Genomic DNA, 25,953 nt, shown 5'->3' with positions numbered 1-25,953 from the left:
CATTTGACTAATAAAATCCTCTGGGCTTAGTTTTGTATCATCTATTCCCTGTACCAATAATATTAAAAGGTCACAAAGCTGTCGCTTAACATCGGCATTAATGTAAAGTTTACAAATCTGGACATTGTGAAATGACCGAAATAAAGATAATATGAGCAGTAATGAACCTCCGGTATAAATATCCCATACTCTGCATGACAATAACTGCTCCAGGTTTTGATGCAAAGTGACTCCCGACTCTGGGCAGTACTCAGAATGGTGTACTTTATAGACCGGGCAACTTGTAAAGTAGAAAGGTCAAACTATTTCATTAAAACCATCATCTCTTCCTTCACAGGCCACAGGGAGTTCTGCCAACTAAAAGGGGAGTGCGCCACAACATCAGCAGAATGAGAGGAATCCCTGTGACACAGCCATGGCTGGAGGAACAGCAAAACTAATGCACGCGTGTGTGTGTACAACAGCCGTACTCCAAAAGTCCATTACAGCCACTCAAAGAAGAAAAAGAATGGGACAACGGCAATGAGACAAACAGAAGCTATGTTGTATACAAATTCCTGAGGAAGTGTGAATCTGTGACAAAAAATCTTATATAACACAAATGGAAGCTCCCCGTGGTGATGATAACAACATCCAAGGCTTGAATGGCAAAGAGAGGTCATGTTTTGATCTATTTTTATGTGAAACCCGAGCATCATTCCCCGTGTTCGCTCTCCAGGAAACTTGTACAAGCAGCGAGTGGAAGAATGCTGCTTTACTGTGATAGTAGGTTGTTATCCGTTCTGCCGTCTCGGAAGTACAACTATGAACATGTCCAGACAAAGGCAGGAGGGCAACATTTTAAAATGATTTGTGGGGGGGGGGGGGGGGGGGGGGGGGGGGGTTGCTCAGAATGGGAGGGGTACCTGCAGCTGCACCTGTACGTTGTCGGCTTGCTATAATGCCCATGACGTCCACAGAGTAAGGCATTTACGTGCATACAATAGACAGTATTTTGGATTAACTGGAAGACAAGTGAATCTGTTGTTGCGCAGGGAACTGTGCACTCAGTCATGCCTGGGCCGCATAGAATGTGGAGCATGTGCCAACATCATTTCTAACTTTGTGTGAGCGGTCACAGGGATGCCTTGGAGCTGTGAAGCTTGCCAGTCAAACAGCTGCTCGTGTCATTGATATTGTCGAGCAGTACGCAAGTCAGTGCGTGCCGTTGTGAAGAGACGCCCGAGGGGGAAATGAGGGCAGCGGTTCACTAACGGGATTTGTATTCACTCTGACCTCCTCAACCACCCAGGGCGCCGATACGGCCACAGATACACAAATAGCACAAGTCATAAAGCACTCACCTGAAAGTCCGCTGGCTTCAGCAGACAGGAAGCTGCTCCAGGACAGCAGGACCAAGATGGCTGTTTCCAGCAGAGGGTTCTCACACAGCCGAGTGAATTTAGTGAGGTGGAATGAAAGTTAAAGATATTCAAGAGGATATAGGATGCAGGATTTCACACTTTGCATCAGGCCAAGGTACCGCCGCGATAAAAATATGTGACTCTTGTGCATGCATATTTGAGTGGAGCAGTGGAAACAGAGAAACACTGCAATACAGTACCTGCAGACCAAAAAAGCAACGTCTCCATTAATTCAGTATCTACCACACGGAGGAACCTATATCAGTGTCTTAATGAGATTTCTGCTGTAGGTTTTTCATCCAATTCCAACTCAATCACAATGCAACTTCCCTGACAACAGCTTTTGAAATGTTCTGTACACACTCGCAGTTTTGGAAAGGTGGCAGTCGCTAGTGAGTTTAAGTACTACAAAGATTACAACTTAAGGTCCATTATTTGTTCAGTTTTCTGTTCTGGTTTCTCAAGTTCCTTAAATATCTTCCTGTCTTAAAACAATAAAACATCTTCCAAAGTATGTGTGTAATTTACTGAGATCTCCTCTGTAAGCAATTAAAAGATGAATAGGCAGCCACATGTCAAACGGAATTTCTTAAAAGAAAGTGCTGTTCGAAGAGGCAGCACAAATAAGCAGCCTGCTGCTACGGTTAATATCAGCAAAATCTAATAAATGCTCACATTGTAGTTTGCCTGCACCCAGAGATTAGTCAATGTAAATAAGAACTGCCCCAATCCCTCAGTGACACATCCACATTTTTCATCTGCGAGTCTAATTACCCGAAGATCAGAGAGAAATGCTGGACAACGGAGGAAATCAGAATTTAATCTTAGGTTTGGTTGACAACTTTCATGTAACGAGCAGAAGCCCGTTAAGACTTGCTCTTGTTTTATTTATTGAATAAAAGTGCTATACTAGGGCTTTGTTAGACAGGCAGCTACAAAGACGAGGAAGTGTCTACACTGCGGCAGATGTCGAGGCGATAATTGAGTGTGGGGTGCATGAGCAGAGACTGGAGGAGGTGAAAGGATATGAGGGCTGTAATTATGGTGAATATGAAACCTAAGAGAACGGACCCAACAAGCACTCCAAGAAAAAGGCCAACGGAGCGGAAAAAAGCAATGTGGTCAAATAGGTGTCCGGCACCCATCTGGTGGTAGATGATGATGGCACTGCAGGGGGAAAAAAAAAAAAAAAAAAAAGCAAACACAAAGAGGCAAACAGTTAGTCAATGAAAGAGAAAGAAAAGAACTGTGGTCATAAGAACAGCTGAAGTTAGAAATGGTTTCATACGCGTTTACATCCCCGAGCTGTTTAATTTCAACATTGAGGCGGGATGGCTCAGGTCAGCTGCTCAGTTGTTACTGGAGGCAGCTGTTCTAACCCTCGTATTCAAAAAAAGAAAAAAAAAATTGTTTTCCCTTCGGGTTTCTGGTGTCCTTGTGTTTCATGATGTTCTTGTTTTGTTATGGTTCTAGTTTTAGTGTCTGGTTATAATCCATGTTTGTTTTCACGTCTTATGCCTGTATTCACGTGTACCCTCATGTGCCTCACCGCTCTGCCCTCCTCTGTGCTCCCTCGCCAACCCAGATTACCCTCATGGATGCCAGCTGTGCCTCATTGTCTCCCCACTCCCAGGTTGTACATAAGTCCTATTCCCAGGCTCGTCAGGTTTCTTTTAAGTTCATCCAGCGCAGTTTTCCTGCCGATGCCTTGTGTATTATCGCAGCCTGTTGGCGTTTGGATCACCTTTTGTTTTGACTGGCTGCACCGTCACTCCTTTTTCTAACATTAAGGCCAAATTACAGAGGTGATGAACACTTTCCGTTGCTTCTCCTAAAGATGGCCACATGATTCTTAGCAGTCTTTATTATTACCTGCTACACTGTGCCTTGTGGATTTTATGAAATTTAGTATAACGGTATGTATGATTGCACAATATTACTCTCCACTGAATTGGATGTGATTATCACAACCTTTATACATGGCAACAATAACATCTTGCATGTGATATATATATATATATATATATACACACACACACACACACACACACACACAAGAGGTGCCTTCAGGAAACTAACAGAGAATAAAGCCGGTATTCTAGTAGCATTCATGTGTAAGGGAAAGTGCATGGCAGGGACTTTCTCAGAGAATGATGTGGCCGTGGTCAAACACTGTACCCCCTCGGGAATTTGCAAACTCGTGTTTCGGTGCGGGGTTGGTTGCTTTCTGATGTGGTTTGATATGTCGATTTTCTCTTGCTTTCCTATTGTTTGTTAGCATCTGTGGCTCGTAGCAGAACTGTTTAGCCTAGTGAGGCATTGGTTGTGACATTTTCACGCTGTCAGAAAATTATCTGAGGCACATCAATCCGTCAGTGACCCGTCCCACAGATTTTGAGCCGTGATCAAAGCGCTGGTCACGGCTGCTTGTGTTTCGCCCGAGACGGCTAAAATTGCAAAGTATATAGCCGCCTTTCGTTATGGAGCGACTTACCGTCACACATTAGACAGGCTCCCTCATTGTCTATTTGTAAAACTGCTCTTAAAATCCATTATGTGATTATTTAGAGTCCAACCTAATGTGACACTTTTCCCCTTGAATTTATTTTGTTTTTATGCTTTCATGGTTGTTTCTAATAATAATAATAATCATAAATAATAATAATTTGTTTCAGCGCTGGTTATTTTTTTTTTATATCAAATGCTTTCGGAAAAAAAGTTGAGTTTAGTTAAAGTAAATGCCAATGCTGAAGATTTGGAAACTGTAAAGCAGCAAACACCATTTATAGCTCGAAAACAAGTGCAGTCATCAGAAATGCAGCCCACCAGGTTCTCGGTGTGAACCAGTCTGAAGCAGTGGGCATAAAATCATGAGGTTATTATGCTGAGCGAAGCCTTCAAGTGCAATTTACTTGAGTCATTCCAAAGCACACGCTGCCGTCTTTAGAACTAAAATCCTTCCCTGAAAACAATGCATTCCAAATGATTTGCCACAGAGACGTCCCCCAGTAGTTAGTGGGAAACGGGGGAAATACTATTGTTGTTCACCAAGATGGTAGCATAATGGTATTCACGCTGCTATAAATATTTACTTTGTAGGGGGAAGGGAGACTTCCACGTGGAAGTCATTGAGTGCAAAAGAGGCCTCCCAGGGAGGACAGAGGGAGGGAGAGATCATGTGCATGTGAGTTTCTGTGGGTGTGGTGGTTGTGGCGGTGGGGGGTCTCTGATGAAGCGGCCGCTTGCCTCTGTGGTAATGATAACTTTTAAGCCACCACAAATCCTCCCATGTACTCCCTTCAGTCACGGAGTGTTTTCTTGAAAGGCCACCACACGACCTGACTCAGCGAAAAAACAAAATGTGAAAGTGGTGCCTGTTGTTGTTGTTTCCAACATTTAATGAGTCGCAGCATAATGACTCAGAGTGAGGACCCACAAGACTGACACATGCATAAAACTTAATAAGCTTTGTTTTTGTGAATACGGTCTTTCATGAAAAAGAAAATGTGTTGTTTTTTTTTGGAAGAGGAATGTCAGAAATAGGTTAAAAACTGACAAATAAACCCATATTTCATCTCCACTTTATGTGCTGTCAGTTTGGAATATATTTAGCACACACCACGACATGCCTCAATCTAGATAGCAGAGGAGGAAGAATTAGTCAATCTGTCACTAATGAGCTCAGCAAGCTGTAAATGGAAATCTATTGCCCCATCAGTGAAAGTGGAGACGCCACTGGTATTAGGACACAACTTGGCTGTGAATCACAGTGACCTTCAGAAGACTGCATCTTCAAATCTTTGGAGCCGCTCTATGAGTCAAAATCCCAAGACGTTTAACGCAGGACCTGTTTGCATGGTGGCCGGGTCACGGCTGCTTGAGCAGGAAGTTTTGTGCCTGGGAGAGGGCACATCAGCGTAAGGCTGAGCTGCTCTGGGAGCTTGTTAAAATTCCAGTGCCAGGACCCCGCGTGGCTCACTAATAAGGGCCGGCTTTGTGTGTGAGGCCAGGGCCACCGGCAGGCCAGCGACGCAGTCAAGTGACAGGAGATGGCATGAAGGCCGGTCACGCCACTCCAGGAACAAACATGGCACTATCTGACTGTTTGTCTGCGGAGACATGCAGGGCTTCCTCCTCTGCACTTCCATGTACACAGTGATGGCATCAAGACAAAAATGTATGCGTTTCCTCCTGCCAGAGCCTTTAGGTCCAACTGGAGAAAGAGATATCGCTATGTGCAGGTACCATACAAGTGATGTTCCGGCCCGGGTGAATACAATAGGCAGACACGGGCATGTATCCTAATCTTGTCATCTTTCACTCCACATCCCTGGTTATGAATGTGGATATGTGTGAATTCTCCGCGCTCGCTGTCTCCAACTTGCCATCTGTTCGCAAGTCTTCGTGACTGGCTTTGCTCCGTAGCCATGTGTAAATAAAGCAGACAATGGCTGCAATGTGTGTGTGAGCAGGATAAACAGGCATATTTGAGTGCAATGCTGGAGAGAGGAGAGCGCGGCGGCAAAAAAGAGCGAGGTACTTGAAACGCATGGACAAGGCATGACGGCATCACAGTTCCTCCACCGAGCTTTCGGGGGGTTTTTATGCTGTATTTTGTCTGAATTTGACAGCAGCTATGGTCGCCGAGTTTGTTAGCTGGAAGTGTGTCTCTGCTCTGGCAGCAAGTCTCTCCACTGAGCACCTTAATGAGATGCTGACAGTGCTAGGGGCAACTCGCTTATGCAGTCCACTGCATAGTATCCGAGGCGCTCGTGCTGTTTTTGCCAATCACACCCTTTCCTTAAAGCTGGCAGCATTCATCCGGCCTTCCTTCCTCGACACATTCGCCCCCATCGTGCTGGAAAAAAATCTGAACACCCACACAATTAAATCTTGAGATGTATTGTTATGTGAGTGCTGAAGCGTATTACTCACTGTGTCAGGACAACGGCTACGGCATCATTCAAGACACTCTCCCCAAACAGCAGGCTGTACAGATCGAGGTCCATGTGCAGCTCTGACAACAGGCCAAGGAGTGACACTTAAAAAAAACCGAAAAACAAACAATGGACTCAATGCCAATGACGACTGCAAGAAGAAGCATAACAATTTCAAAACAAACAAGTCTTCAGCTGATTACACGGCAGAAGGGGATGAGAATGTCACCTCTGCTGTTACAGATGGCAGAAACCAGAGGAATTAAAGTTGCAGTGTAATAATGAAAGATGACAGACAATGTCAGCACACCAACAGCAGTGGAATGAGGACTTTGACACTTGGGACAACCAGAGTAACTAAACCAAGCTAAGACTTGTTCTGCTTAAGCAAATCAGAACGCGCGATGCATCGGAGAAGACATTTCTAAGAAAAACAAAAGAAGACAGCAGTGGAGAAAGTATGTCGGCTGCAGCATGATGCATTGATCACGTTAACAATTGAAAATGATAGAGAGTATACATCAATCATATGAGAATTATGATTGTAATGAAAGCAAAATGAATGTGTTTCACAACATATACTGCAACCTCAGAATCCCTGACGGTCTAACAAAGTATTCTGGAGTATGAGAAAGCATGAAAGGAATGAACATGAGCTTTTATTTTTTTGGTATCTAAATGCATATCAAAGGGGGGATGTGCACATTTCCAGTAAGACACTCAATCACTACATGGAAACTAACAACAACAAATACCATCCCATTTTCAGGGTCTGATTGCAATAATGACAGAAGAAAAGAAGAAAGAAAGAACATCTTTGTCCAAATGTGTGATCGTGCGTTGTGCAAAGTACACGGCCTGCATTTAGAAGTCACAGTGCATACAGTTGAAACATGCAGGTCTATAATTTGCTGTGAGACAGTACTGAGAGTAGATATGACAAATTATCCAAGTAAAGTAAATGAGTGAATTGTTTAATGTGATTGGAATAAATTTCAACGCTGAAAGATACCGACTGGAATGATTATTCCTATTATTAGAGCTGCAGGTGCTTCTGTTTTAGATGATGTTCATATTCGGGGGGAACATGACTGTACTGTACATGGCAGAGCGCTCATTAGCCGGGGGCACTGCTGTAGTTTTCAGAGTCGGAGCGAGGGAGAGAAAATGCTACCGGGAAAAGAGGAAGATTATGGCAGAGATTCTACAGCTGATTGAAAACATCCAAAGGAGCCAATTACAGCCCGATATGACAAACTGCAGGTAAACATCTTCATGCTTCGAATAACACCGACTCAATCCTCAAAGACTGCTGCCCACACAGTTCCGGCCCTGACACAGGTGTGTCTCATGCATATTGATGCTTCTGCAATGAAGTCTGAGAGGTAATTTCTCTCGAGCTTTCTATATATGACCGATGCTAATTTTCCTAGTAATCCATCTCCAATCCCAGCCCAATATAGACAAACTTCTGCATGGGCCTGCAGCTAATTATAAGTAACACGATCACTGTAATGAAAACTGCAGGAAAAAAACAAACATTGAACTAATCGAATAAGCACTCTCCCTGAGAAGAAACTTGCTCTGCTTCTCAGAACTTTCACACAGAAAATTGCATGCATATAGTAAATCAGGCATAAAACAGGAGATTTAGTTTCTGCATAACTGCAAATCTTTTTGAGGCAGATAGTGAATTTAATTAAGCGGTGTAGTGAATGGACGGATGAAAGGTGCAGACTTATGCTGGATACTTTAAGAGCCAATGAAAACAATTGTGTTTGAGGCCTTTTGCAAATCGATCTTTCACCAGAAATCTGCTGGTACCAGGTATCACACTTTTAAAAATGCCCTTTCCATGGAGATGTTGCAGTTTGGCACATGCACCCCCGGGGGACACAAAGTAAGCTCATGCTAAAGCTACAGCAGTTCTGTTTTCATGGAACCGGGTTTGACTTGAGACACACCGAGGGTGACGACGACCATGGAAGACATTCAATCCATCAAGAGCAATGGGAGATTGAACCTGACACTTGTAACTGAAAGATGATCTGCTCCACCAACTGATGATCTACAAGATCACCTGCACTTCAATAAAAACAAATGCAGGATTAATTCACAACACGATTTAGTTACAATCCAGAAGTCGTGTTCCTATGACAATGCTTTACTTTACAATCCTGTATTGTGTTTGACACCACCTTGGTCTTCTTTTTCCGCATCTGTTGCAGTTGTTCCTTTAGTACTTCATGATTTTTTTTGTGTTCCTTATTTCTGATGTTACTGTCTGCTGGGATTGCTCCATCCATCCCCACTGTCCTCAGCAGGAACCCAACAACTTGGACTCAGTGCTGGATGTTTGCCTTTGTGATGACTTCTGCTTTGGTTTGTGCTCTGGGAGTTTGCTGAGCTGTGCATTAGTGTCATGTGACGCCTCGCTCTCGCCAATATGTCCATCCCTTATAGCTGAGCTTTGGGTGTGTCTGTCCTTGTGCTGTTGCTCGCAGCTAGAAGTTCACCCCTGAGGGTGAAAACAGCCAATTCATTCCCCTGGCCTCTGGTGTATCTGCATGTTGTACTTTTCACTCTATGCAGACGTTGCAAAGGAAGAGACACTGAAAGTGCCTGACTGGTGTGCTCAAATCTTAAATCCAGATTAGGGGAGAAATGCCAGCAACAAAGATTTTTCACATGGGCCCTGTTGGAATTTAATAACCATTTTTTTTATATCAGATTAGACAAATCCCTTATTAAAAGATCTTCAGAAAATGTTGCTTGCATTTTTTGAGACCTTAAAATAAATCCAAATGGACTTTTATTAGGTGTTACCATTGTTTTTTTTTTTATTGCTTCTTGTAGAGTAGTTGTTCTTGAATCCTTCATATTGCAAATCAAATTCCGCTTTTCTACTTGTCAGCAGCAATTTGACATCTGAAATCAATACCAGGTATATACATGATGCCAATATTAGATTACAGAGAATATTACTGTTGTACAAAACAAGCTAAAGTCTCTAAATAAATGATTTGGCATTATGTTTTAATGGTGGTGAAAATCCAGTGTAAACAAAGTATCACTTATTGACGAAGTCGAACTTCTCAAAACGCTGCATCTGCCGAGAGAAAAATGAGCTTCCCAAATGCATATAGCAAGCAGAAGACGTTGAGAATACAAATGAGCGCGCACACGCTCGTGCTCAGACACACGCACGCGCACGAGGCACCGCAGGACAGTTAAGTGTTGACACTGATTGACAGGGAGAATACTGACATTGACGCGATGGTGACATGTGCTGTCAGCTCCACTTCCTGACACCTCAAGTATCCAGCGAGATACGAGCTATAGAACTGCTTGGACTATGTTCACTGACACTGTACATTAGATTAGATTAGATTCCAAGCTATCACGCATGGATTGAAAACACATTTCCAGACTGATATGATGCAATAAACATATTCACGTAGTTTCATTTTGTTTTGTTTTCCGCTTTCCTTTGACTCTCCTCACAAAAGCTCCAGTATCTCACGAGACCTCCTGCATTTTTCCAACCTAATGCAGTAAATCTTTAACTAGAATAAAACTTGTTTTAAATAGAGGGAATTCTTTCATTTTCCTTGGCTGCCTAGTGTTATATAGTGTATGTATGTATTACAAATAAATAGATTTTTCCCTCAGGGTCAATAAAGTATTGTCTTGATCTATTCATTCATAGATGCAGCGACAAAAGACAAAAGCAATTTGCAACCCACAAACCACTAGGTCAATACTGGGTGGCCTGTAACCTAACTTCTAAAAAAATTATAAATAAATACTAATTGGTTTCATATGTAATGGTGATAGTCATTTTATGCACATTTGAATCAGGTATCACTAAAAATTACTTTAAAATGACTAATAAATCACTGTTTTGTTCTGTTTAAAGATCAATAACATATACATGTTGATCAAAATTACACAAAACGTTAGTTACTTTAAATGAATTAGCGTCGATAATCCTCATAAATCCTTATTGTAGAGGTACATCAGAGCCCCATTCAAAGACGCCCTTCCCTGATCGACAGTATCAATACAACCCCTTTGGGACCTTAAAGCAAGCTTGCTGTTGCAAAACATTGCTGCTTCGTTGCCTAAAAATAGACATCGTGAGGTGATGTTTTTGTTGTATGTTGAATGGAAGGGAAATAAAGCAATCGGGGAAAGATTTCATTTTTTTTTCATAACTGTTTCCCGCTTACAATGACTCATGTAATCACTTCCAAACATAATAAATACAAACCTTCCTCAGTCCACCCTTGTTATTCTTGTCTGCAGATGAGAGTATTTTCTGACACTGCAGTATCCTGTGGGACAATGTTGTTTTAAATGATGTGCATTCGTGGGAATATTGAGGAATATTGCGTAAACAGGAAGTTTTTTGTAAATAATAGAGATTTGTTGAATTTAAAGATTTAAAGTAACCATTGCTATTGCAAGACAGGATAGATACTACTTGTTGCAACTGAAATACAAGATATCCAGCTGGCTCTGTGTGTTACAATGTAATTTACATTCTGAAAGAAGAAACATAGAATTATATCATAAGACTAAGCGACTAAGATATGGAGAGAAACAGATCAAATACAAATGAATGAATACAGCCAGGTAGGAAAACAGAAAGTCGAAGCGGTGCCCTTCTGAAGGCCAGACAATATCATATTCAAAACAATAAGAGCTCCTGGTGGATTAACAAACCACCGGTTAAGACTAAGATGCATAGAACATTCCTCTAAATTAGTTTCAGGGAAATTAGTGATTTGAATAATGAGTGAGTTCTGATAGTCAACCACAGGGCCAAACAAGACTATCAGGATGGTGAGGGTACAACCAGACTGACAATCCAAGCAGCGGCAAGAGAGCAGCCTCCGGACATGTTTTGACAGATCTGGCTCTTTGGTCTTTGACAGGTTTAAACCTCTTCCTGTTTGGGGGGAAAATCCCGTATAAGGAGAGGGTGCGGTAGACCCTGGAGTCAGGATTGTTCCATCTCCCCGCTCTCATAATGCCTGGCTGATGACAGCATGTTGTGCACCACTCACATTGCAAAACTGGAAAAATTATTAAAAAAAAAAAAAAAAAAAAGCACCCACCCTCTCCCCACACACAAACACACACGTAAGTAAGTTTGGTTGCGTTGTCATGGCAACCCCATCCTACAGCTGTCAAGTGTTCATCAGTTTCCACAGCAACGACGTAAGGTAGAGAGAGAGTAGACAATTATTTCAGACATAATACAGTTGAAAGGGTCAAAGGGAAGTCGTAGTTCAAATTACAGCAGTGAGGTTTAATGGAGTCAGAGCTCGTGACCATCTTAGTAAGGGAACATTGGATTTGTTTTGCTGATTCAACCAAATTAGGCAGCGATAATACTGAAAGTGATGCATTTGGATGATGGCCGACGGGGAATTAAATTAATCTCCTCAACCCCATTAAAAGAAAGTATGTGTAAAACTGTGGCTACTTCTTTTGAGGCATTTCGAATAAAAACGTTTCTTCATTGTTTGAAGTAAAGTTGAAATAAACCACTGTATGTGAATAATTTTTGTTTGTCAAGACAGATTTTTTTCACAAGCTCCATTAAATTAGCATACTTTTTAGTCTGCACGCTGATGTTGTTTTCAATATAAGCCCAGTGAAAGCTATTAATGTCAGACTTAAACAGTAAGTGAACAGACATTAATAAAACATGCAGTATGGTATACTAATACAATTCAGTCACAACTGAATTTAACACAGATGAAGCCAAGTAAAAATATGCAGCAAACACTGCAGAGACATAGAAAAACAAACATTTTTATTGGTTTAAGAAGGCAACACAGTAGTGTTGTGGTTACTGCTCACACTCGGAGCGAGAAGGACCCCACTTTGAGTCTGGTGGTTTTCTTTCTACGGGGAGTCTGAATGTTATTCCCATGATTGCATGGTTCTGCTCTGGGTACTCCAGTTTCCTCTTGCTGTCCAAAAAGTCACATTTGAATTTCAGTGGTGACTTTAAATTTCCATCTGTGTGAATGTGAACTGTGCCAGTCTGTATTGTCCCTGCGGACTGTTGATCCATCCATGTATGGCACCCCACCACCTGATGTTGGCTAAAGCAGTATATAGGATGAATGGGTGATTTTAAGAGCAATTAAATGTATGTGCTAAATCGGGGATGGGCAAACGGTGAGGAAATATGTCATCCTTTCTGCCAGAGAGCCAAATTGTAGCAGAGAACATCTGCCACAAGGACATGTGAGAATTTCTGCTTCTATAATAATTGTGAATTAAATTAGTAAATCAAAATACATGACTTTTGTTTACAGTATTAAAGGAGTAAATAGAAATTATAAGCTCACTAATCGAGATTGTTTCAAAGGGTCTTATGATTTGCACATATTGACAATAGGGGCTGCATGTGGCCCCTGAGCCCACCACTTGCCTGGGGCTGTTTTAAATGAATGCTAATGGTTGAATAACTTCAGTTAGGACTATGAAAACCATTGGATTACACTGTTTGTGCACAATGGCATTTCAATCCTTTGTGGTTGACGCAACAAAAACAAAACGTACCATAGAGGAAATACAGAAGCGTGGTACCGCATGTCACTACAGCAGTTACCATCATATTACATGTTAAAGTCTGTTTTAATTACCATCTAAATGTTCAGCTATTGCTTCAAATTTTCAAACATCTAAGAGCTTTCAATGATATTCCAATAATACAATAGTGGCTACATACTATTGAGCACCAATGCCCTGCAATAATTATGCACTATTTCTAAAAAAAAAGTTCCCCAAAGTCCTCCACAATAATTGGGCATTTATTTTGAAAATGTGCACTATTAGTATGTGTACAATGCTTTGCTTGGATCGGTCCTTTGTGTAAACTAACAATTAGGTGAACTGATTGGAGGGAAAAGATGCTTTAGCAGAGCAACGGGACAAAAAGCTCACCGCCAGCACCTCAGTGTTTAGCATTAAAAAAATAAATCATGTAATATATGGTTGTGGAAATGCTGAAGTTACCAAAAATGGTCACTTGCAGATGTAACTGCAGATGTATCAGTTAAATATTATTATTACAAATCTAAAATTGATAATAATTCCAACAGTATGAACTATGCTTGTGCAGTGTGTGAGAACTGCTGTCCAAAAAAAAGAAAAAAAAAAGAGAGTGCAAATTCAAAGATGAAAAGAAAATGTGCCAAAACTGAGTCTTTTCCTTGAGAAGTTAAGTGAGGGTTTCAATGACCTTTTGGAACTATTCCCGAGGCTAGAGGATGCAGCACAGCAGGAGCTCCAGTCTGTGACCTGGACCATGTGTCTTTTACTCACTACAAGCTAGTTTCAGGGCTCCAGTGCTGCAGGGGATTATACACAACTATTTTAAAAATCAATACATGCTCACTGAAGGGGGCACATGAGTACATGCATGGGAAATTAGCTTTTTAAAGAAATGTAAGAACGTAATATCAGACTATCAGACTGCCTTCTGTTTTTTTTTTGCCTCTTTCTTAAAGCCAACAGGAGTTACCATATGGATGCTGAAAACATCTTTTATTTGTTAGGGGTGTTGTGAGAATATTTATGCACTTTGTTATTAATCTTTCCAACCTCTGCAGAAGTTGCTTCTATTGTCTGCCAAAACTGCGATGATATAATCGACTCCAGACAAACTGTGAATGTAAACACATTGCAAGATGAAAGGCCCTATAATTAAAACATACACTGTATACCCTATATGCTTTTTTTTTTGTGTTGCTGTGTCAGAGTGATTGAAGAACTTTACAGGTCCGTGTAATGACTGATTTGCTCATTAGAGCTTATGAAGGTGAGCTTTTTGTTTAAGACTGCTAATAGATCATACACACCATGGATACTATGTTTTGGTATTGTTACTCTCAGTTGGACGTCTTTCATGTTGCTCTCAGGAGCACGGTTTTCGCTCAGGATTATTGAAGCGTCCCTCTAATAAACAGAAGTTTAATGAGATAGCAACAGAGCTGCTATTTACCGCCAACAACAGCTTTGTGTCTTGGTCATGCTCATACTGAGGCTTACAGGCAGAGACAGCGCCGCTGCAGATCACCAACTGTTATCGCATACGATAAGAATAAACAAAAGCGAGCAGACACACACTTCAATAATAGTAAATTGGTTATAATTTCAAAATAAAAAAACGCTTGCTAATGCCTTATTGCCAAAAATGAACCGAGGCTATGGCGTTCTTTAAAAACACTTCTACAAATCCAATCAGGTGTTCTAACATCAACGATGCATCTTTTTACTGTTGACATGACAATGTACACAGAGTACACTGGAAAAGTTTTAAATATATGTGTTGTTGCACAAACAAGAAAAGAAACTTTTTTTTTTTTTTTTTTGCTGAAGGTACGCCATGCAAAGCTTTTGTTGTTGTGGTTGAACGATCCACAAAAACTAAATCACAGCCGTTCTTTGCATTGAAAGCAGTTGCAAAGCAGCACCATTCCTTCCACTGTGCACTTACCAAGACGTTTTAGAGTGACCTGGCAGGTGGGTCGTTCCAAACAAATTGCTGCAGCTACTTGTGGATTTACACCGTCTTTGTTACTTCTCTCTCTCCCCTTCTCCAGTCTGATTCCACTGTGTTGACATCACGGCTTTGCATAAAACCCACTGTCTATATATCTATTATACCTTAGGGTCATTACCAGGCAAAAGAATAAATCTCGGACTCTGATGAGGGTCTAAACATGCACTACTTTTTATGCTGCGTCATATAGTACGTGGCAGTGTCTAAATGATCGGCCTTTCTTTTGCTGCTCTAAAAAACTCCATTAAGTGATAAGAGACGCATAGAGAACTTGGCCGATCAAATGTCTAACTCATTTGCAATAGTCCACTGCTAAAAACAGTGGCCGATAAACTGGGATTCAGGTTGTTCCTCAAAGCCGATAATGACCATAAAAGCATTCTCTAAGACCTCCATTTCACGTCAGTCGCAACCTGATTTCGTGGCACTCACGCAATGAGTCAGCAACAGTAAGGAAGCTGCGACGCAAAGGGTTACCAGCGTCGATAAAAAGCTTTATTCGACAGCGCTAAATTGTGCTCGGACTCACTGTGGCTTTGTGACAGTGTAAGTAGGCAGTTTTTTTTTCCTCGACCAGTTGCCGGCCTTGAGAGGGGAAATGCGCGAGGAAACGAAACGACTGGGTAAATTTTGATGGGCCCTTCTCCCAAAAAGCAGAAAGCCAGAGCTATATTTGGAGAGCATGAGATTGAAACAGCCTCGGGGTCCCGGCGTTTGGGCCATCAATGTGTTGCAGTGTGATTCTAATCAAAGTGACGAGTACGCCGGGGTCGGCAGCGATGAGCACAGCGTGGCGTGGCAAAATAACGTCAGTCAGTGTGACAGCTGCACCATAATCTACAGCCACTCTTTGACACTCACCCACATCAACCACTTATTTGTATAAATAATTCATTACCAAATAGGGGCATTAACATTGACACTGTCTCAGCTGCCTTACGACGTCTCACTTTACTGCTCTTGAAGATTACATTGTGTGGGTGGCACTCCAAAAAAAAAGAAAAGGTGCACAGAATTTAAAGCAGCACCATCTACTGAGAGGACATTGTTACTTTGTTCCAGCATCAAATCATTTCTGCTCCCGATACCTTTGCCTGCCAATCCTGAGCCTCACGCCGAACAACAAGGTGTGAAAGAACAGCGTGAGCCAGGACTGACCTTTAAAAACATCTGATATATTAACTACCCACTGAATCTAAACACCGTGATATGAAATCAAGACTCCAAGGCTGCAGAAATGTTCTGCTTTAGGAGTCTCAATGCATTATTTTCAGGGCGTGTGCTTGTGATGTGCCTGTTCCATATTCACAGTGAGAAAGTGTTAAATACTTTTGGGGGAAAAGTGGCGAGTTCTTTTTTTAAAAATGGAGTGTAGATCTGCGACAGGAGTAACAGCGGTGTATAAAACCGACGTCTAAAATAAGTCTGCAAGGAGAAGTGATAAAAGTCACTGTAGGACATTCTTTATAAGGTCAACTACCTGGGTCAGTGGCCGATATAATGGCACCAAATAGGAGGCAGTCGGTGAGCACGAATTCTCCATCTGCTGCTTGGCCCAACAGCACCATCAGTCTGGTGCAGCCGTACATGGAGGCCCTGGAATTGAGGACAAACAGACAGAAGGAAACATGGTGAGGTCATCAGGGCGCGCCAGCCAGAGCGAGCCTATCAGTCATCCCGCTAACCACAGCAGGGCTTCCCCCAGAGTCGTCTGGGTAATGGGGCCAGACGCGAGCAGCAGGTGAGTTGACCCGTTTCCAGGCTGTGGCCGCTTAACATAAGTGGACACACAAATCTGTGACTCCTCGGCAGGATTTAGACTTAAGCACATGTACGTGAATGACTCTGCGGATCTCTTGTTATAGATACACTTGCGAGATGGCTTATCCCAACACCTATCAATCCTTGTGCCTTGCAACCTTTTATGACACCATTCCAAGCACCGAGTAATAATAGAAAGGTATGCCACCGTGTGTGCGTCTTTGTGTTTGTTCAACAACTACGCCACTAAAAAGAAAACACATGGAGACTTTGTGAAGGGCACCGTGACGGAAATAAAGCAGAAGTGCTATTTTTATCAGCTCGGGAGTCAGAGTACAAAAATAAATCTGGAAAATGACTGTCCCAGAAAAGCCCCATTGCACTAGAGCTCTCATAGAAACAGTACTATAAACTATCAGCACAAAAATGGCAAATTGTCCATTCAGAGTACAACACGGCATCCCAGTTTCTTTCGTGGTAAGTGATGTTGAGTACTAATCCCAGCCTGTCCTCCGGGGAACCACTCTGTCCATTGGCATAACTCACATGATGACAGCACATGAACCGGCCCCCACAGCCAGGATTTAAACGCACGGCCCACAGGTCAAGTAACAAAGCTGCCTTATTTGTGTCTTAAAGGGGAAACTTGAAGTGAAGATGTACATTGCATGCAAGCATGTGAGAGAGAGTCACAGACACAGAAAGGGGGAATTGAACAGGCAGACACAAACAGAAGAAAAAAAAAATGACAGCATAAAGATGTTTCCTTTCCCTCGCTCATGTGACTCTTAATTTTTCTGAGCTGACTAACTATCCACAGGATGGGTCAGGTCTGGGGACTGGACAGTCCACATGACCCAACATATCAAAACATGCATTTGATTATCAGAGAAAGCGGCGAGGTTTGATAAGTGATGCGCCAGTGAAAAGACTATTAGATGGAGAAAAAAAAAAAAAAAGATGAAATGACAGTTTATTTGGTTTGATAAGCCCATTAATCCCAGCTAATATCTAAAGTAGATGACATTGGGGAAAGAAAATTGAAATTAAGTGACTAGAGAGGGGGGGGGGGTCATTTATGAATGAACAACACAAATGATTTTTAATGATTAAGCCCAGAGGCATCTTTTTAAGGCTCTCAACATCAAAGAGATATTGATATTGACGGTCCATTTGGCATCCCCTTGGCTCTCTGAAAGGCTTTATGAAACATTTTCATAAAATCAAGGGCTTCTCAGTTTTTCACAAATTACCTTAAGTTAATGTAAAAAAACAACAACAACAACAAAAAAAACAACAGCAACAAGAAAGCTGGAGTTGTGAGGTTTTCAGGCTGCATTGGGGAGGCAAACTATCAGCAATAGCTGACTTGCAAAGGATCGTTACAAAGTCTGAGAGTGCCATCTAGCGGGCCAGGCCAGAACAACAACACGACGCGTCTTTACTGGAGCTCTTTTACAAATCCACAGTCCACACTCAAGCTGCATCAGACATGCAGACAAAGTAGAAAATGCATTTTTTTAGCTCTGTGATGAGGTCGTGAACTCTCCTGGGTGAATTCAGCATTTTACCCTGTTGGGTGAGCTGGAATGTAGACTGTGTCCTTAACATGGATGGATGGATGGATGGATGGATGGATGGATGGATGGATGGATGGATGGATGGATACATTTCATTTGAGAAAATTGCATGGTGGTATTTTTGTGCGTGATGGCATACAGCGCTAGATTAAAGTGACCCCACAGAGCACTAATGCTTTGCACACTGCATTTCCCGCTTTGAAAAAAAACAACAACAACGTATAAACGGCTACAAAAATTTAAGTCAGTGTGGCGCAGGGCTGTTACCTCTGCATGTATTTATTCATTTAAAAAAAAAAATAAAAAATCCACACACAAATACAGTATTTTCTTTTGCAATAACACCATAAGTTTTTTTTTCACTTAACAATTCAGTACAGAATAGGAACACAACTTATGGATTCACAAGCGACTCAGTATCGTGGTAAATGTCATCTAACTTACTGGAAGTACCATATGACTGAAAAGGATAGCAATTATCGTCCATTATGTTAATGTGTATTATCACAGTCATTAACATAGGATAGTGGAAGAGCATTGCGACTACTACTAATGATAACAGCGCCTTCTAACATAAAATGCAGCTTAATGAGCTGCTATCTACCAGCACATCGCTTTTATAGATTAACGCGCCGGGACACATAAAATATTTTCTACTTTGTAGTTACACTGTGCATGTCAATATTAACAAGAATGATGGCAATACAACCGAGACTCTATTTTACACTGTGTATTTTTCTTCCGTATGAAAAACAACAATTATGCTATAGCTTCAGCTGCACAGCGCTCGGCAATCTCGTCTCAGTGCAGGAAGGTTATGGGTTTAAGTTTAGGCCAGGTCTCTCTCCATAGACTTTGCACAGTCCGACAGTGTGTGTCCGTGGGTTTCCGAGTGCTCTGGTTTCACCTCAGTCCAAAAACATGCACCTGAGGTTAAGTCGTGACCCTAAATTGCCCGCGGTGTGTGCATGGTGTTTGCCTCGCGATGATCTGGTGACCTGCACGGAGTTAGCAGGGTTTGGCACCAGCGCCCCATGACCCCGAACAAATTCAAGATGTATGAAAAGATGAATGGATGATAGAAAATTATCATATCATGTGGACGTTAGCGCTCTTGCTTCATAGTGAGAAGGTTGTAGGGCCAAAGTGCAGGCGTTGGTTGAATCCCTAATGAAGTTGTTTTTTTTTTTTAAATAGAATAATGTTGTTGTAAAGGACTACTGGGATCCTTGTATATTTAAAGACGCATTTGTTCACAGTTTCATTTGAGTCAAATGTGTTTCGCTTTTATGTTATTTATAGCATTTTGAAGGTGTTTCATCAATATCATTAGTATTATCAGATTTCTCATTTGCTAATTAGAAACTTTAATGGCAGGAGCCTGGTATTTTCATAAAACCCACAAGTAAACCACATTTCATCTGATATGACTGTTTTAATGTGTCTGCTAACTTACTTTCTGTAAAAAAAAAAGTGCTTTAAACTAAACACATTGGTTTTATTTCTACATATTCCTGTTTTATCATGACTGTATCTGAAGGCAAGACAAGAACTGAATGTTAGTTCATCTTTGATTCTATTACTTTTCTGCATTTTATCTCTTCTGCGTCTAATTGTGCGAGCAAAAAGAAAGAATACTTACCCTATGATTGCGCAGCTGATTATTGTACCCAAGAAAGCATAGGTCAGAACGGAGCCCAGATTCTCAAAGAATCGTTTCTGGAATTACAAGGAAATTCAATTAGAAGCAAACACAAAAAAAAAAGGTCAAAAGATTCATGACATGCGAGTTAAAATGTCATACAGGGCATACTGTGTTTAGAAATGACGGCGAGCACATATAAAAGCAGGAGTCTTTTGATATGATCTTTTTTTTTTTTTTTTTTTTCACCTCTGGGAGCCACGTCAGGACAGCAGTCTCACCTGATTAAGGGTGTAAGCGCCATAGAAGATGATGGGTGGCAGGAACAGATTGAAGAGGACCTCCGGATCAAAGGTCTCCTGTAAAAGACCGAACCGTTGTGTGGGTGACTGACAGGGCTCCGCAGGGAGCGAGAGGACTCGCGTTTTACTGAATGTGACTGACTGACGGACAGATTGCAGACGCATTGTTCGCTTCAGCGCCCCTGTTTTGGCAGACGAGCACAGGTCGGTGGATTTTTTTTCTCTCTTCCCAACTCTGAATCCCCAGTGGCCCAACGAACTGTAGATATCACGGTGATCTTATCTTTCCTCTTGGCTTACGTAAAATAGGGATAATCGTCAATGTGGCCTGTGACTCATGTTTTCTTTTCTTTTAATATTCTTGTCAACAACACACTTTGGCCTTCTATCGCAGTGCCTCACATCATCTCGCATGCTCGTGTTGCCTGATGTTATAATTACTGCATTAGCATGCTGTTTAGGTGTCCTGACTCAGACATTGGCTGATTACAGCAGAGCACGATGAAAAATAAGGAGTCTCGCTGGTTCTGTCAGTCTTCACCCTGGTTAGCTCTCAGAATTCATGGAAACAACAAACTGCCAGTGTTACACCCACATTTAACAGCTGAATAGCTAAAAAAAAAAATATATATATATATTTTTTTTTAAATAAAAAGCTGCTACTAAGAAGAAAAGAAAAAAAAGAAAGAAAAACTTACCTTACCTTGAAAACAAACACAAACCAGAGTGCAAGCCTTTTTTTTTTTCTTTTTTTTTTGCTCATACCATGCTCTCTCTCCCTCTGTCTGTTTTTCATCTAACCCAATGTGATGCAATGTAAGCCGCTCAGAAAGGTAGCCTTTCATGTCCTTCATCCTTGAATCCTTTTTATGTCTATTGTGGGTACATTCTCGGGATCAAACAGCAGTGATATTCAATACAGATCCAAAATATTGCCTTTTCTTTTCTTTTTATTTAATCTCGACATCCCACAAGGTCTCCTTATATGGCTCAAGACCGAATTCTAGTTCAATTCAATTTCAGTCCAGAGTATGAGATGTGGAGATGACGTGTGCAATATTGCTATGGTCACAGACCTTGGCGTAAATTTGCCTTTATATAAATACACTTTAAAAGAGACAGAAGGTTAAAATGGCAGGAATAGCATGAATATTTGGAGGAATGAAAATAAGCCCGCCTCTTTAAATGTCCTATTTCGAAGACATATTGCATTTTGGCGAACATTTACCCAAGAGCGAGAGGAAGATTGGATGTCTTTCGTAAATTATCATTTCTAATGCCGGTGAAGTCCCACATTCGATCTGGAGAGCCACCATGCTTTCTCAGTGATTCACACTCGAATTGGTCGCCAGAGCTACAAATTGCTGCCATCGTTCTGCTGCTATCACCACGTTCAATGTAAATTTACTTTTTTGTTGGCTGCAATTACCCACACAGCACAATATATATGTATTTTTTTTTTCTCTCTCTGTCAGCTGCTTTTGACAAATACAAAAAAGCATAACAGAGACTAATACTGAGACTGTTACCAATAAATTATGCATATGCCTGGTGGTTTTATTCCAAGGGGCCACCTGCACCACAGAGTCGAGGATGGAGGTGTGTTGTATACACTAATTGCCTCTTCAGCTGAGCAGCACTAAATTTAATCAGACCACAAACTTTAATGCCTTACTCCCCGGTGGCACATAATGGACTCAGTAATGCAATGAAATCCTTATCTCTCCCTGCTAGGTCCCCATATGTATCAGGCTTAATGGCGTGAAGGCTGCACCGAACGGTCTGACCGATGTAATGGCCTTTGTAGTAGCCTCTGCTGGTTTGCTAATGAGACCCCAGCATTGAAAGCGGGGCAAAGAGTCCAAGCCATTAGTGAAGAGTTACACTTGGCCTGGATGATTTGCAAGGTTCATGGTTCACAACTCCTCTTTTTTTTTTTTTCTTTTTTCTCACCCTTGGTGGATGTATTGCTCCGAGATCAGAAAAATACATTTTCAAAAAAAAAAAAAAAAACCTCATTCCACATTCTCTCATGCTGGGTGGAAATCGCGCGGCTGAAGCTCCGGCTCCTCGTTTGGCTTCTCTGATATGACAAATCTCCCCGATCGAAGGACTAAAATATAAAAGCAAGCAGCGAAACAGTGCTAATACTAATGACGACTGAAGGGCCGATCCAAGGCTTAGGCCGATGTATTGCGCCGCGATATGAGCGACACTGATTCCCTATTAACAAATAATTGCTGTGATAACCCGGCAGCACTGTGGCTTAAGGTCCAGCTTTAGCATCGTTTCAGTTGCACCTCAGTGACAAAGTTAATGTGAACTGGTAAAGAATATTAGTATGATAATACAATAAGAGATGAAATCAAAGTCTCGTCGGCTCTTCCCTTTTACAGGGGATGACACAGCGAGTCTTTGTGACTTTCCACTGTACACTTGGATGGGATTTTCTTGCTGCAACTGGAATTCAAACCTCGGTCCACCCGTACAAAGTCAAGAGGTTTTCCACTGATTGAAAATGCTGCAGCGAGAGTTCTGACAGGAACTAGCAGGAGAGATCACATCACTTCTTGTGTCTTCTTGTTAAATCTAGAATAAAATTTTAAAATCATTAACAACCAGGCTCCAGCATATGTTAAAAAGCCGTTAGTCCCATATTACCCCCAGGAGAACACTTCGTTCTCAGAGTTCTGGCTTACCAGAGGTTGCTAGGTTTTCTAAAAGTCGAATGGGAGGCAGAGTTGTCAGCTACCGGGCTCCTCTCATGTGGAAACGGCTCCCCGTTTCAGTTTAAGGAGTCTGACTCACTCTCTACTTTTAATGCTCAAAGCGTTTGTATTTTAAAACAGGCCATTTTCTAGTGAAGCTGCTATAGGTTTAGACTGCTGGGAGACCTACACTGAGCTTCTTTCCCTTTTCACTCGCCATGTGCCACTATTACATGTGTCTCTCACCTGTAGTCTGTGCTCTCTCTCTCTCTCTCTCTCCCTGTCTCTCCCTCTCTCTGCTTCTCTGTCTCCCTCCCTCCCCCCTTGCAGGATCTTAGACAGTGGAAATGGGAGTTCATGGTCTGAACCTCCTGCCCCCATCCATCTGCAGTGAGTGGATTTGTCTGCAGCGATTGGATCTCTCTCTGCTGAACTGAATGGAGAATCCCTACCCCCTACCTGAAACATGGTTTAAATGTGTCAGTCTGCCCTATCTTTTTCTCTCCTATCCTCCATCCCCAACCGGAACAGCAGAAAATTCTGCAAAGGTTTCTTCCTGTTAAGAGGGTTTGGAGTTTTTTTTTCTTTCCAAAGTCGCTATGCTCGTACATGTGGAATTGTTGGTTTTTTTCTCTGTCAAATTCCCTTCAAATGCTATACAAACAAAATTGAATTGAATCGAATTGAATAGATTACCACTGATGCAATGTATACACAGCAAATTATGCACTGGTGAATTGTTTATCCTCTCGTGCTCCCTTCCACTTCATAACAGATGCTCAATATGCATAGCCATTACTGTGTTCTGTATCATGGATTGAGGTGTCCATCTCTGTTCAGGTGGAAAAAGCTGCAGTGCCTGTTTAGATACCTAAATATCTCTCATCTCTCCCTGCAGTGCAGCATAATCCAGCATCGACACCACAAACAGCAGTATCTTATTATTGCAATGCTGCATCTAAATACAGCCAGAAATGTTTGGCTTAAGAGAACACTTTCAGGAAAACAAATAATCAAGAAGACCAATTGAATTCACTCAGCTTATGCCTGTTGTTGTCAGTAATGCATGTTCATCTGCTCCATTTGAGTAGAACTATATCACTATTGGGTCTTTCAAATTTAATTTCCCCTTGTCCATATAGTACACCTGAAAATGCAATCTCCCCTATCTGGTCTGTAATAAAACACTAATATGGCTTAAATTGCTCTCTTGCCCTCTTTGTCTCCGCAGCACCATTCTCTGGCTTTTCTAATAACAAACAGACCGTGTAAATGCTTTAGAGGAAAACCAATAAGAAAGGACTTGTGTATGTTCCTGTAGATGTAAATATTCACCTCACAGAGGAGAGACAACATAAAGGTGATCAAAGGAAAAACACATTATTCTGGATGGGGAAAAAAAAAAAAAGAAAACCCACTTCAGACGAAGAGAAAAACCATCCGTGTGTTTCACTCACATTTCAGATGTTGCTGCCGCAGTTTGGCTCATGCAGGCTTTTTAAAGCAAATGCTTTATTAGTGCAGATTATTTCAGTTGTGTCACAACCCACAGTGCTCAACCGCACAAAAGGTTCGCTCGCTCTCTGTACTTGCAGTGAAGGTCGAATTAAATTGCCATAGTTACCGTATGAGGAGTTGAGATCATTGGGCTGCTTTGATTGATTTTTCCAACATGTCTATAACAGTGCCCATGTGATGTGGTGTTGACTATCAAGATGTGAGGAGTGCCGTTTAGAGCCGGGCACATGCACACGCTCGAGATGTTCTCCATTTCCTCTCCTCGGCGTAAGCCTCTCACAACAAATCCTAGAAGCATGCCTGCAAAGAGTCATCACAAACGTTAGAGTGACTCATTTCTGTGATTGCTTTCATTTAAGAGAAACAAATACTTGGAATCCTATTGACAAACAGCATTATCCAGTAAACAATAAATACAGATTATTGCATCCTATAACAAAGGGCCAAAGATGCCACATATCTATATTGCATGCTCTGATGAAACACAGTTGAAATGGCAAACTTTTTAATATTGCATGCATCTAGCACACTGCGTTGTTTGTGTGCCTTCATTTAGATATAATAGATGTGTTGCAATGAGTTGATCTATTTTAAATCAGACATTTGTGAGAGTACAAAGTCAACAAGGTCACCCCGATTTTTTTCATTATTATATTCTTTAACAATCAGAGCTTATGTGGTGAATTTCATGAGAAAATGTGGAAGTAAAACGTATTATGTCCAAATTCTGTAACGTTATATTGATTCTGAGATATCAGGAAGTGTCGCTGACTTCCGTTCTTCATATTGTGCAGATAAACAGATCGAGGCTACTCACCATATAACATTGCACCTCCTGTTTCATTCATGAGTCTAAACCTGAACTGCTTCAACTTCCACACACTTAGGATGGTTATGAGAGCCAAGGCAAGTGCAGCGAGCGGCAACAGTGCTGCTCGATCTGGGCTGAGAGCCGACATCTTCAAATGACGGGCTGAACTTTTAGGAAACAAACTCTTATTAGTTTGAGACTAAACTCAACCACAGCCACATCCGCAGCCGCAACGAGCGGCGCGCCTCCGGCCGCTGGTGCGTTCAATGACGCTGGGATAAAGGCCTTTCTCTTTTTCACAGGTGAGACATTTTTGTTTCTGATCAATCTGCTGTTGCAAAAAATATGTAACATTTTTCTATAACAAGACCCAGACTATGAAAAGTAGACTTAAAAAACCCTAAAAAGATCTAGACTCTGTAGAAGGCTTCCAATCGTTAAACTGCAACGGGACTCTTTAAAAACAAAGTTACATTCTTTACCAGACTTGGACTATTTGAGATACATATGAACCATCCCAATTAAACAAGTGATGTGTTCGTTAAAGCAGGGACAGAAACTCTATTTTAACAAAGAAAAAAAAAAGTGGAACATTTAAATTGTTAATTTTAGAGCACAAGTAAAATAAATATTTAGGGATATAAATGAGGAGAAGTGCATTTTTATTGATGATTACAAGTATGATTTTTGTGGGGAAACCA

The 25,953-nt window shown here is 41.5% G+C and overlaps 1 protein-coding gene across 1 annotated transcript in view; it reads right to left on the bottom strand.

The window, feature by feature from the left end:
• Positions 1-25,495, bottom strand: part of LOC308125572 (sodium/hydrogen exchanger 9-like) — a 68,052-nt gene extending 42,557 nt beyond the window's left edge. Inside the window, exons 1-8 of the mRNA XM_080489433.1 lie at positions 25,259-25,495; positions 24,548-24,741; positions 20,195-20,272; positions 19,914-19,990; positions 16,411-16,526; positions 6,339-6,444; positions 2,432-2,570; positions 1,344-1,449 (exon numbers count right to left, since the gene is read on the bottom strand). Coding sequence (XP_080345559.1) covers positions 1,344-1,449; positions 2,432-2,570; positions 6,339-6,444; positions 16,411-16,526; positions 19,914-19,990; positions 20,195-20,272; positions 24,548-24,741; positions 25,259-25,400 — 958 coding nt within the window. The 5' untranslated portion in view covers positions 25,401-25,495. The remainder of the gene's footprint in view (positions 1-1,343; positions 1,450-2,431; positions 2,571-6,338; positions 6,445-16,410; positions 16,527-19,913; positions 19,991-20,194; positions 20,273-24,547; positions 24,742-25,258) is intronic.
• Positions 25,496-25,953: the final 458 nt, after the last annotated feature.

The sequence above is a fragment of the Lipophrys pholis genome (genome assembly GCF_963383615.2).
Source record: "Lipophrys pholis genome assembly, chromosome: 20".
NCBI lineage: Eukaryota > Metazoa > Chordata > Actinopteri > Blenniiformes > Blenniidae > Lipophrys > Lipophrys pholis.
This window is presented reverse-complemented; position numbering and strand designations above follow the sequence as displayed.